The 13,413-nt window shown below is 41.7% G+C and overlaps 1 protein-coding gene across 7 annotated transcripts in view; it reads left to right on the forward strand.

The window, feature by feature from the left end:
• The window catches only part of FGFR2 (fibroblast growth factor receptor 2), an 82,784-nt gene that overhangs the window by 25,295 nt on the left and 44,076 nt on the right, over positions 1-13,413 (forward strand). For all 7 annotated transcript variants that reach the window (XM_064663635.1, XM_064663633.1, XM_064663636.1 and 4 more), the window contains 2 exons: positions 2,529-2,698; positions 8,731-8,854. In XM_064663635.1, the coding sequence (XP_064519705.1) occupies positions 2,529-2,698; positions 8,731-8,854 (294 nt within the window). The remainder of the gene's footprint in view (positions 1-2,528; positions 2,699-8,730; positions 8,855-13,413) is intronic.

Consider the following 13,413-nt stretch of genomic DNA (forward strand, 5'->3'; position numbering starts at 1 on the left):
AGGTTGTGATGAGTTAATCTATAAAGAGGAATTCTGTGTGTTAATCAGATCAACTGCATGAAAGCACAAATTGAGAGTGATTGTGATTGTGGGTGTTGCTGCCTTTTCCTCTTTTCCCTTAAACCTACTGAGGAGCTGCCCAGTCTGTGTTGCTGCTTCCTAGTGAAAAACCTAAGATGTCTTAAAGCATTTTCAGATGGCGCTTTCCACATGTGATGTCTGCATGCTCTTCTCCAAGCTGACCTGTAATTCAGGAGCATTGCAGGTTATGCTGAGGATTGTGCAAGGGGAAGCTTTCCAAGCAGAATCCTTTCTCCTAGTCTGATCTGTTTGCTTTTCCCCCCCTCTCTCTGTGGTACAAAACCAAGCTGCTCCATTCATGCCTGCATCTTCCTGGCTTCTTTTCTGTACCCACCTCTTCCATAGATTTTCCTCTCTGTGCATTTGTTGAGTGCGAGTCTTACTGGAGCTTTTCCAGGGGCAGATTTTTAAAGGATATTGATGGAAAGGATATTTATAAGAAAAACATCCAAGCTCTTTATGCCCTGTCCCTGTGAGAAGGTGCATGTGACGGATGTGATGGGAGGTGACCGTGCTGGCTGCGGAGTTGCTGGGTTGGCATCACCCATCTGGAGTCTGAACTGAGCCCCCTGCCCTGTCTGAGATGCTGATATAACTTGTGTGGATGGCTGAGGACCTGCCCCAGTTTGCTTTGCCTTTGTGGGAGTTGTGGGAGCAAGTGGTTGCCTTGCATTGCCCGGTGGAAGATGTTTAGCAGTCCACAGAAAACAGCCTTTTAATCCATCAGTAATTCTGCCTTTGCCTGTTCTAATGTAATTTGGCCTTTGTGCAGTAGTTAATTCCTCTGGTTGGCTTTGTTTAAAGTCTTCTGTTGTTTTAATGTGATCCTGCTTTTAGCAAATAATGTTAACAGTGATTTTCCTTACATCCCTAATTCACTTTAGTCTGTGTAACAATTTCTTAGTGTTGCAGTTAAATTTTCAATAGTTACCTGATTTTCTATTTTGATTACATGCACAAATTTGCTTTGCTTTTCTACTTCATTAATTTTAACACTAATTGCCACTTCAGGCAAAAAAAAAAAACCCAAACACTTATCGTTTCTAGCATCATTATAAGACTTGCTTTTAGAATATTTTCTTTATACTGAGAGAGATGTTGTTAAAGGATTTATTCCTGTATTTTCTGTCCAGCTGTATTTTTATTTAGAGAGGGGGGTAGCAGGATTTGTGAGTTTGCACTGATTGTAAGAACTGCTATAAATATTTGAGGAACGGAAGAGTTTATTTATAGTGGAGTGTTGGGCTGCTAATGAAGGAAATGAAACAAGGCTGAGAGAATTGGAGTTATTTTTCTGGACCACTCTAGTCCTAAAAATTCCACACTAATCTGATTTGCTTCAGGAAAACTCCATTGTAAAAGAAATTAATGTTTCCTACTATTAAACAGATCTTGAATATTTAACTTCTTAAACTGCTACGGTGAGATGACTGAAGCGATGGCACGAAGACATTGTGAAATGTAGCTGAAGTGGTTCATGGATCCAGAGTATGGGATAACCTTTGTCTCGGTCCAAATTAACTTCTTGGGGGGGGTAAAAACAGGATGGGCTGTTGTATGTTCTGTTCTGCTGTGTTTCCTCTACTGCTACATAACAAACAGTTAAGAACCTGGATGAGGGAGGGGTTTTCCATGTGCTTCTCATGCTGTTCATGGTGGCACAGGCTGGGCCAGAGCATGGCAAGGAGGGAGTGAGAGCCAGGAGAACCATGTCAGGGTTTGGGAAAAATGATCACTTCGCTGGGCTGAGAGAGACACTCTCATTTCATGCCACGTTTGTGGACGTCACTGAGTGTTTGTACTTTGACAGGCTCATTAGAGTGGGAAATCCCTCCAAAATGATAAATGCTTTTTCTGAGTTTTGCTGATCCACATTTACTCATTTTTTCCTCCCCTTTGGTTAAGATTTCAGAAATATATTCCAGTTGTAAATATATTTCAGTGGTTTCAGTGACAGTAACAGCACAGTTCACCTTGGCATGACACACTGTAAGTTTTGATGTGCTGTCCAACAGGTAGGTATGCTTATCCCCCTTCTAAAAGAAGGGGAAAGATGAAGGATGATGCTTCCAACAGGTCTTCTGTCCTGCTCTGTCTGGCTTCCCTTCTGATGTCCAAGAATTCAGAGTTTGCTGAGCACTCACAGTAACTCAACTTGAGGTCAGAAGTGTCCAATGAAAACTTGGTCCCTCCATCTTACTTGACGTACACCAAACAAAGGCTATCTGTGGCTAATTATTGGAATTTTGTCATGAATTAAATACTCATAGCAGCAGACTGAGCCCTTTACAAAACTCTGGTTGACACTTGTAACATGATTTCTTGTTGGGAACTCTTGCTAAACTGTGTTTCCAATAAACGTGTGAAGCTCTTTGCCTGTGGAAGCGGCTGGAGGGGGGGCTCGGTTTCCAAGTACTGACATTTCTGGATGTGTCTCTTTGAAACAGGGGCACCTTACTGGACACATACAGACAAAATGGAGAAGAGGCTACACGCTGTGCCAGCAGCCAACACCGTCAAGTTTCGTTGTCCAGCAATGGGAAACCCCACACCGACCATGCGGTGGCTGAAAAACGGGAAAGAGTTTAAGCAGGAGCATCGTATCGGCGGGTATAAGGTAAGGTCTCATGGTGGGGTTTTGTAATTTTTGTTCTTGACCAAAGCTGTAAAAAACCAAACAAAACCAAAACAAAAAACCAACCCAAACAAAACAACCAAAAAAATCCAAACTTAAAAACTTGCTGAAGTCGACAGAAAACCTTTTAATGGCCTGGGATCAAACGTGGAAGCAGAAAACAGTAGTTGTTTTCCTCTGGGGAAGGGTGGGTGGTTTCTTTGGCGGTTACTGAGCACCAATTCTGTATTTTTTTTTTTTTTCCTGAAATTCAAGCTTGTAGCATAGCAGTGCAGCTAAGGATTATTTATAGAGAGTTATTTGGAAAACTAAAGACTGACTTTACAAAAGAGCAGGTTAAGACTCTTTTGCTCTGTTCATTTTCAGCTGCATTGTTGGCCATCCACTCTGGTGAGTGTAGGCAGCTTAATAAAGGAAGGGTTGGAAGTCAAAAGTTATTATTTTCTATAGGGTTTATGATCTGTGAAACTGAAATGGGAAGAAGAGTTTGAGGGAAAGTAGCAGCAATTACTTGGAAGGGTCTGTTTGAATTTTAAACAGCTTCAGATTAGATGTCTTATTCTAAATTGGTGGTTACTGATTAAGAGAGAGTTTTAGGGAGGCCAGCTTGCTCTGTGTGTTAGTGCACGGACCTTTAACCTCCTGGTATCTGCCTGGGTCAGGTCAGAAGTCAGGGTTGGGTCATCTTATCCCGCTCCTCACAAGGAATGGGAATGCGTGACTTTGATGGCAAATTGCTGTCCAGGCACTCGCCACCCTGCCCTGCATTTCTGAGTTACTCGAACCTCTTCTGCAGATCTTCTGTCAGCGGCTTGCTCACGTCCCCGACACCTCAGCAACTTCTCTCCAAAGATGAGAAGTTTCCAAGGTAGTCACCTCGTGTCAGGGTTGTAAGGCACAGCCTAGAACTCCTGCTGAGCTGCTCAGAGCAATTTGTAATGGTCATTAAGACAGGAGTTAACTTTTGTCAGGCAATGTGGCGAGCTCAAGACTGAGTCCTGAGCTCCCCTGTCCCCTGCTGCCTTACCCCCATGATTGCAGTATTTTTGGGGTGCTGCTTGATTGAGCCAAGGGTTGTATTGCTTTGCGTGCTGTTGATTCAGATGCTGCTTGGTGCAAAAAAAAAAAAAAATCTGTTTTCCAGTGCAGAGGAGGACAAGCCTCAGTCTCCTTCCTTCTCTCTCTGGATTTACTGCAGAAAGTGTCAGTTTTTCCAACATTTGTGTTAGTGGAGAGCGGAGCCCAGAAAATCTCCCCGCATGAACGCTAATTATCTAAGTAGACTTTTCCATCTATGTTTGCTTACACCATAAATTACTGTTGGTTATGAGTGTACACCTGGCAACACCTTCTGCCTTTCATAACGCTGTGGAGTGTTAACGAATTGGCTCCAGTTCAGTGATTTTTTGCCTTTCTCGGTGCTTTTTTAAAAAACAACAACAAAAAAAACCAATTAAAGAAAAAAACCCAACCAAACTAATCCTGTCTTGGAAAATAACAGTAACTGCTCTGGTACTAACTAGGACATTATTAACACTTTGCATCTTATGAAGGGGAAATGCAGATATCACTCTTGAAATCCATGAAGGAAAATGTGTGTCTGGAGAGGCAGGATGGAGGTACCTGGTCTCTGCTTTGGAGGGTGACCTTTGGCAGAGTAAATCAGCCCCTGTGGGGCTCCATGCTGGCACTGCTGTCCTCTGTGAGGGAGAGATCATTTAGATTTGTGCCCATTAAGTGTCACAAGTTAAATTTTTTTCGTATGTATTAAATGTATACAATTTCCTAGGTATGTGTGTACTCTGGGAAAAAAACATGGATGCCTGTGTCTAAAGCCAGCTGGGTTAGTGAAGTCTATACCTTTAATTATATACCATAACTTCTTATATCTCTTTAGTCTGAACTCAAAAAAGAGGTGACACCGCTGAGGGTTTTAGGCTTTCCTGTTGCTCAGAAATACATTAAATTATCTGGTAGGATTTACTTATCATTGTCAACTCTACCAAATCTCTGTATATTCTATATTCTGTCATTTTGAATAGTCGTCTTTTAAGATGGAATCTTGTTTCCAGTGAATGGGTGTTGAAGAGTGAGGCCCCCAGAGCTCCTGGAATCTGTATCCTTAACTTACTAGAGGGACATAATGAAGTCACTGTGGGCTTATTCAAAATTACACCAGAATAAAGAGAGAATTGTGGTTTCTTGACACCCCTATACCAACAAACCTTTCAGGAAGGAATCCCTGGGAAGGACTGAGTCTGTCTGTGTTGGTCTGTGTTCAGGGAGGTATCACAGCAACCCGTGATAGTTCCTGCACGCGAGTTTGTCTTGAGCCTGGGCGTTGCTCTCTGTAAAGCATTCCTGTGGAGATACAATACTTTTTGGGTGACTAAAACAGCTGGAACCAAACCTGGCCATATCTGATGTCTCAGTTTGGAAGAGACAATCATCCCCTTGAAGGCTGAAGGGACAAAGCAAAGGGAAAGAAAACGTGAAGCTTTCCACTAATCCTCCAGCCACCTCTTTCCTGCCGCCTTGAGCTGAGAAATCTCTTCTTGTATTGTCTTTATCGGAATCAGATAGTGGCCTGTAGCACTTTGTCCCTCTGACTAGGAATGTCTTGAGTCAATTTGCACTCAGGCAGGGTAGCAGGAGGGTGTATGTGCTGGCCAAGATAGCTTCCAGAGTGAAATTCCTCCACCGTGACTAATTCTGGGTGGTGAATTTCAAAATCGATCCTTTTATGATTTTTCAAGATAGGCCCAAATTTCTTACAGTGAGAATATGATCAGTCATTGAATGTCTAAATCCCTTTTAGTCTTTTTTTTATACCTGTCTCTGAAGCGATGATGGCTCTTGCTTGTGCCTTTAAAGGTATTTTATACTTTCTTGAAGGTAATAATCTAAATCCTCTATGAGAGATCAGAGGAGCCTTTACTTTCCTGTACACCACCCAGAAAGCAAATGTACTTCTATCAGCTGTTACTGTTTAAGCTTTAACAGGTGTGTGTTTTCACCTATGCATTTTGATAACACTGCAGTCGTCTTACACACATTTAAATTCAACCAGGTAAATACAGAGTAAGGAAAATTCTGACTACAGGAACAACTGCACAACCCCATGGCTTTTTCAGGGATGTTCTGCAGTTGTTCTCTTTCCCTAAGCAGTACCACTATATGTCTGAACTGTGCTGATTTTAGGGAGAGTTGTATTGTGGTTTCTAATCCTTTTCTTCTGAAATTATTGAAAATTGTCCCCTTTTTACTAATTTTTAATTAAGTGGCAACTTTTTATGACATTATCTATTCAATGAAGACACATATTTTAAGACTAAACAGAGCTGTCCACTATTTTTTATGTGATACTCCAAAAGCAAAATGTTTCTGTGAAAAATTCCTCGCCCCTTCCTCGGTTTCTCACCAGTATTTCTTGGCATTTTGATTCCAGTTTAAGTTTCCAACCTCCAAGCTATATCTTAAGGGTGCAGTAGTATGAATTTGGTACTGAAAATCTAGTTTAAATATTTAATCTTTGGGAGAGCTGTTTGGAAGCATTGGTTAAAATTTTGATGGAGAAAATTTGCCAAAAAACCGTGTCAGTAATTTGCTGGAAGTGTCCATAACTGATTAGGAAAAAACCACGTTGAGATTATATTTATTATCTCAATCTTTTTGCAGATGAAGTACCATTTTTGAGTGTGAAGCACAGATAAAACATGAAAATGGGTTTTGCAAAGTGATAGGGAAAAAAAAGAGAGGGCAGAAGTCCCCAGCAAAGGGGAGTTTGTCTGGGCTTTGCAACGCTGCACTTGTTTCTGGAAAACACTAAGCCAACAAGCTGAATCCAGTTGGATCCAGAGCCATGGCATAAATCCAGTTGTGTGACAATGTGTCACAACTGCTTTGGGCCTCTACAACAGTTGTTTAGCTTAAACTGAAGTGGCGTAAGCTGTTGTTTCATTATAAAGATATTATCTCTGCTCATTGGAGTTACTGGAAGAGGAATTGCACAAATACTTTTTAATTTTGCAGTCCGGTATATCCACTTGTGTCAGTAAGCTAGTTACGTCTTCTTATTGAATGCTAAACAATTTCTCGTGTTTTCCTATCAAATTAATGACTTGCAGTTACTAATTTTTATTTTGTTTTAACTTTTGTGGAACCATGATCTGTGCTTCCTGTTTTGCAGTCAAATCGGTTAAAAACACTTGTTCTGATTCCAGAGAAGTGTGTTTTAACTTGTAATGGCAAAAGTTCAGGTCACTTTGACCATGTCTCCTTCAAAATAACTCATAAAGAAGTAAAATATTCAAAACATGTAGCTGTTGTATTTGTTATTTGCCAGTTGTTCATGACAGTGGTTCTTCCCGACCCAAATTATGACTTTCAAGGTTGCTTAGCAGAATGACGAGACATTAAAATAACACTGATAAACTCTTTCTGGCTTTATGAACTTATTCCTTAGCTCTTCATAGTGTGAAGAAAAATCAATATACAGTTTTCATGTGTGCCATCAAAAGGAGGGGCTGAGGAGAGAGGCCTTAAGTCAGGTCTGGCAGTTTTGAAGTTGTGTCACACAGTGCCCTGACATCAGGTTAACACCCACGTTCTTCACCTGCTGCTGGAGTCTTGTCTGTACTTTCTTCTCTTTTCAAAGCCCTCATGGTCAATCTTTAGCTAATATTATTAGCCCATGACTCAGCAATAATAGTAATATTGAGATATTGAGCTAATTACTAGTTGGGGGAACTAGGAAAGCCAGGAGCCCCTGGCAGAAAGAACCTTTCTTCCAGGCTTTGAACTGAAGGCACTTTTACCTCCAGCAAGTGTGAGGGCTAAGCTCTTGGCACTGGGATGCAGCCCTTTGCAGCCTTTTCCTGCTGGATAAGGACCTACACAATAGTCAGGCATGAAGCAGGATTTCAGAGCTATGGTTGTAATGATGTTTTAAGAACGTATGGTTACTGGAAGTGTCGCTGAATGGTCCATAAATTTTTCTGGTGTTCTGCACTGAATTACTGCTTTCCATTTGGCTGATTAAAATGACTGTACCAGATTGTGCTTTATTCCATTTGCTGAAATATGTACTTTGCAATTGAAACGTTGTACCTTGCAGCTACATGATGTTAAACTTTTTGAGCGCTCTGTCAAAAATGTAATGCTAAAACAAGGGATTAGTCGGTCGCCAGCAGAAGGTCATTTTGGGAGCCAACTTATGATGCAGGAAATATATGTGTTCCGGATGACTCTGTATCCTTCCAGTATTGGGCTGGATCCTATTTTCTGTGAGACCAGTGCCAGTGTTCCTTTTGAGTTCAAATGGGAACAGAATCAGCACTTTTAATGCGTTCTGTCTGAGGAGGATTGCGTGAGATAAATGTATATCCTTATGCTCCCTTTCCATGGGTGTTTTCTTCAGGCATTTCTCGTGAGGCAGCATCTTCATTTCTTTCTCAAGAAAGACCTCAGCAAGAGGTCTGTCTGCTCCATGGGTCTGGGGGAGGGATCCCAAACATCACCCCTTGGTACTCTGTTTCTCCAAAACACGAAGTGTGTAATTGAGCTATTAGGGAAAGATGGAGACATAGATGTTAAGGGATCATATCCATCCTATATTGCTGGTGGGCAATTATTATCAGATGATTGTTTGGAGACGGATGGGAAATATCTTGAGGGTGTGAATTCACTTTAGAGTGGATTGAAAGGTAAAGTCCGATATGACGAGTGTTGCTAATTGGTGCCATCCTCAGCAGGACTGAGAGTGCACCAATGTGTGCAGTGCTCAGAGCAGGGGCCAGGGAAATTTATAGCAGAATGTGTGGAAACTTTCAGTGCTGCAGCCGTGCTGTCCCAGGTCAGGCATAAATAATTTCAGTGTCCAGAACGGTCGAACGAGCACAGAAGAGGCTTTTAGATGTGGATTACACAGGGTTAACCATTCGGGGAACTGTGGAGGCAGGGAGGGTGAAGCTGTGCTAGTGAAGATCTCAGCCTCTCTTGTTCCATTCCCCCAGGTCCGTAACCAGCACTGGAGTCTCATCATGGAGAGCGTGGTCCCGTCGGACAAAGGGAACTACACGTGCATCGTGGAAAACCAGTACGGCTCCATCAACCACACGTACCACCTCGACGTGGTGGGTGAGTACAGCTGGCACGTGGGACACTCGTTGGTTCTCACTGATGAGTTCCTCTACTAAAACATTTAGAACTAAGCTGGTGCATTTTTCATTAATTTTGGAGGTGATTTCACAGTACTCCAAAGATAAGATTTCACTGCACGGCCAATTGCTACATAACTTTATATATTCACCCGTCTCACTCGTGTCTGTAGGACTAATCTGCCCATGCCTTGGCAGAGGTGTAATATCCATGTCTAATATCCACCTACAAGCTTACCATGACAACTAAATAAGAAATGCTGATGCAATTTTAATCATTGGTATTACAATTTAATTATTACTTTCACAGTTGTACTAACACAAGTTTTAATAACTGCGGTTATGAAAACCGTCGAGCAATCCTTTAGATTGCTGTTATTATAGCTGAAATGATTTTTCTTGGTTTTTTTAATGAAAAGCTAGATGTTGAATTTGGTGAAGCTAGAGCAGATCTGGAGCTTCAGGAAAGGTGCTTTGAATTCACAGCAGTCTAAGAGAGATCTGACTGTAGCCTGTTGTGTGGGCTCTGAGCAGCCCCTGAAACACAGATGATAAAAATTGTGGAGAAGTGTTTTACCTGAGGACAAATTCTAAACAGCTGTGTGAAGTCTTGTGTAGTAGCAAAGCTGTGATATTCAGCAGGACTATTAAACACATGCTTAATAATGTTAACTTATTAATACCCAAATCCTGTTGACTTTAATAAGGCTTGCAGATATTTATTTAAGTGCTTAGCTAAATTAGGGCTTGAAATCTCAGAAACCATTTCTGTTCACCTCTGCTCTTGTTGATTAGCCTGGATGGGTGTGAGCAATTTTATTGACTCTGAAGGCATTCCTGTCCACAAGTAATGGATTCTAATAGGACCTGCTGGCAGGACCTTTGGGGATCTGAGCTACGGCTTCTGAAGCATGTCTTGAATGGGCTTTGCTCTCTCCAGCTTTGTGAGGTGATCTGAGCGTCACAAACTCCGTGAATAGAACTTCTGATTAATCAGTATTGAAAGCAAAAATTCATTTGATTACTGTAAGCTGGTTTTGGCTGGTGACTGACGGGGCAACTCCATACATTTTCTGTGCAGAACGTGAGTTTGGGTTTATATGACTAAAACAGTGACAAAATTTTCATTTCCCTAGTTCTTGATTGGTTTTACATGAGTAAAAATGCATCCCTTGTGTTGTTTTGGCTGGTGTTTAAAAGCAGTGTCTTATTTTGTCTGAGGCCACTTAAATCTGTGGAAACCCCCAAATCCAAAAGAAAACTAGTGCCAGCTTCTCAGGCAGCAAGAAAGGAAAAGGTTCCCTGTGAAAATGCTGAGGAGAGGCAGCCTTTGTGGAGCAGAGGAGGAAGAAGGATCATTTTGTGATGGGGTTACCATAGGACTAAAGCCTTACCACCAGCCCTCACACATTTAAGCCTACAGAGAACCACCCAGCTCACCTCTACTTGGTTTTTAGGTAGTCAACACTGAAAGCAGTGAGGATTTTCATAGCCTTGGCGATATTTTTGTCATCCTTGGTGTAGAGTGAGCTATGGGTATGGATGAGGTGAACTGAGCGACTGGCAGAGCTATTTTTTGTTTGAACACTTGTTTAAACAAAGTTTATGGAGGGTGCAGCAGCAATGGCTGCTGGAGGAGGTGGGAAGTTGTGTTCTGCATGATGTGGTTCTCTGCTGGCCACCTCACTGAGGGCACAGGCTGCTGCCATGGGCTTGCCAGGGACCAGGCTCCACTCAAAGCCTGTCCTTGCTGAAATGAAACTGGTTAAAAATTCCCTTTCTCTGCCCCCCATCCTTTTTCCTGTCCCACTCTGGCATGTTTCTTGTTGACCATAAATTTCTTCACCCAAGCAAATGTGTTCATGGGTGATGCGGTCACTTGAGCAAATATTTGTCAGGAGCTTTCTCACCTCCTCTCCCCCTTTGAGCCTTCTGAATGTCTTACATTGAGGAACATTTTGCAGAAGTTTATTTTTTCTTGCAGTAAATTATAGCGACCTGCATGAATGAATGGAATGGTAGTAAGGATTATGTCATTTATTTAAATGTCTAGTCCTTTCCTATAGAGAGGCAGAAAAGTAAATAATGAGGCTTTTCAGAAGTAACTAATGATTTGAGGTGCTGGGTACCCAACTGATGGCACCCAGAGGACCTTGCTTGGGTCCTGTGAGACCTGAAACCAGAAGTCCAGAAATTACTTTTACAAGTCACCACCTGCATTTTGGAGTCCTGGGTATTTAATGATTTTACTACTTTTTTTCATTTAATTTGATGAGTTCAAGGGTGTAACTGATAGTTTACTTTGCAAACCCGTGTATGGAAGGTGCACCCTAAGATACTTTGGTTGAGTTTAGTGTGAGTCTCTTGAGACACCATGTTGGGACTTTAAACTAAATGGGGATTGATGTTTGAGAGCTCAGCCATTTCTGTGTGGCTGAAAGCTTGCAGTAATTGTGGAGCATAAAATTGCTGAAGCAGTAAATTAAGGCTGGCCAGAAGGGGAAACTCTGACAGTTTTTCTAGTGGAGACAGTTCTACAGAGTCAATTTTATGCCTTTTTTTTTCTGTTTTCGTATGAATTTTCAGTTCCCACAAGGTCGTGGAGAGTTATGAATGTTTGTTTAGAGGCAGTTGCGTACGCAGACCGCATCTTACAAACTTCAGGTCGTAATTTTAGGTCGAGTTCTGTGTAGAAAACTGTCAGTTGAAAGCCTCTGAAATTACTTTTCCTATATGGTTTAACTGGTTCCAGAGCTGATTAAGTGTAAGTAATAGCAAATGGTATTAAACATGGTAACATATTACACTAACATGAGCATCTGACTATATGGTGTAATGTAGAGAACCCTCTGATTATGTCACAGAGTTGGGAGGTATCCCAGGAAAAATCGTGCCAAATAGTGACACAATGCTAGTTAGGAATATGCCAATAACTTTCCAAACCTTGAACTCTTTTGACAATTAAAAGCCTGGAGCCAGCAGGGCTGAGAAGTTTTCAGTCAGAATGTAGGTGTGAAGTATTCTCGTTTTTACCTTGTAATTACTTGCAAGAACTCTTTAAAGAGTCAGCTCAGATGGTCTTGTTCAAACTTACAAACCTGGCAAAACCCTTGCACTGATTTTTTTTTTACAATGGGAATAGAAAACACAGAAGAAAAAAGCAGCAAGTCATTGGCAGCCTCTCTATTGCACAGGATACTTGTGCACAGTGATTGTGTTAGCAGGGAATGGTCCATTCAAGTTGGCCAGGATGTTCTATGTTGGACAAAGTTATTCTTTAAATGTTTGGGATACCCCAATCAATGGCCTTTTTCTTCCTCCTCCTCCGTTTCCAAACAGGGATTTAAGGAGGCTGTTTGCTCGGGGGTTAAATGTGTTTGATTGCAGTAGTGGCAAGTGGTGGCCATACAAAACTCCTTTAGGATGCTGGGAAAGGGAGAGGAGTTGATTTTAGCTTTTTTATTGGAGTACTACCCAGAGGCTTCAATTAATATCAGATACTTACTGTCCAAGGCAGTGTGCCAGGGCACAATAATTGCTCACAACTGAAATGCGTCAAGGCAGGGAGAAGGAAATGTCACTGTCCATTTTAGAGATGAAAACCCGAGCTGGGGAGTGATGAAATTTCTTGCCCTGGGTCACACAGGAAGCTGGCGACAGAGCCAAAAAGTAAAGCTGGTCTTTGAATCCTAATCCAGTACCTTAATTAAAAGAATGTTCTTTCCCTTGTATGGTTTAGCCCATCAGCTGGTTTTTTTTACATGCAGCTGAAGTGCCTCTCTCTTCCTTTGTATTTAACAGTAGGTAGAAACTTGCATTTTTATAGTAAGCTCACTAATAGACTAACTCCATTCTCATTAAATGTATATAAAGTCGTGCAGTCTTAAGGGAGAGGGAAGGAAAACGATGTGGTTTTCACTTATGAGTTGCATTGTAGTGAATCCGGGTTGCAGGAAGCAACGTGGGAATGCAGCCACTGAGACTTGTGTATAATTAGATCACTCTTGGATTGCAATTATCGCTGGAGTACAATTTCAGCGGCGGCAGCTCTGTTTGAGCATGGAGGAACTAATTGAATTTGTGTTTTAACGGCAAAGGAAGGAAGGTTGGGCTTTGAACAGTCCTAGTGCAGGTAGCCATTTCTGCCCTATTTAATGGCATCATCCAGGGAGACAAAAGATGGTTTGGTTTCAGATGAAGTTCCCCATGTTACCTCACTTGCTGAATTTTGTAAGCAGCTGCTATAGCACGACACATCTTCCAAAAATCTATAGGATGACCCTGCTGTTTACTATGAAAATGAACATGCCACAAATACATCTTTTTTTCTAAAGAAGTCCTTTTGCAGCCAGTTTAGCTGTGCTTTGACCAGTTTTCCATTTGCCTAATAGCCATGCCTTTGGCTCTTGTTACTGAGGAGTGAGCTCCAGGGGTGGCAGAGTACAACACAGTTGTCCCTTAGCAGTAATTCGTATTTTCATATAAAACCAGTGTGAGAGTAACTTCTCATCCAGAAAGCATTTTAAATGCCTCTCAGTT

This window comes from Pseudopipra pipra, chromosome 8 (genome assembly GCF_036250125.1).
Source record: "Pseudopipra pipra isolate bDixPip1 chromosome 8, bDixPip1.hap1, whole genome shotgun sequence".
Lineage (NCBI taxonomy): Eukaryota > Metazoa > Chordata > Aves > Passeriformes > Pipridae > Pseudopipra > Pseudopipra pipra.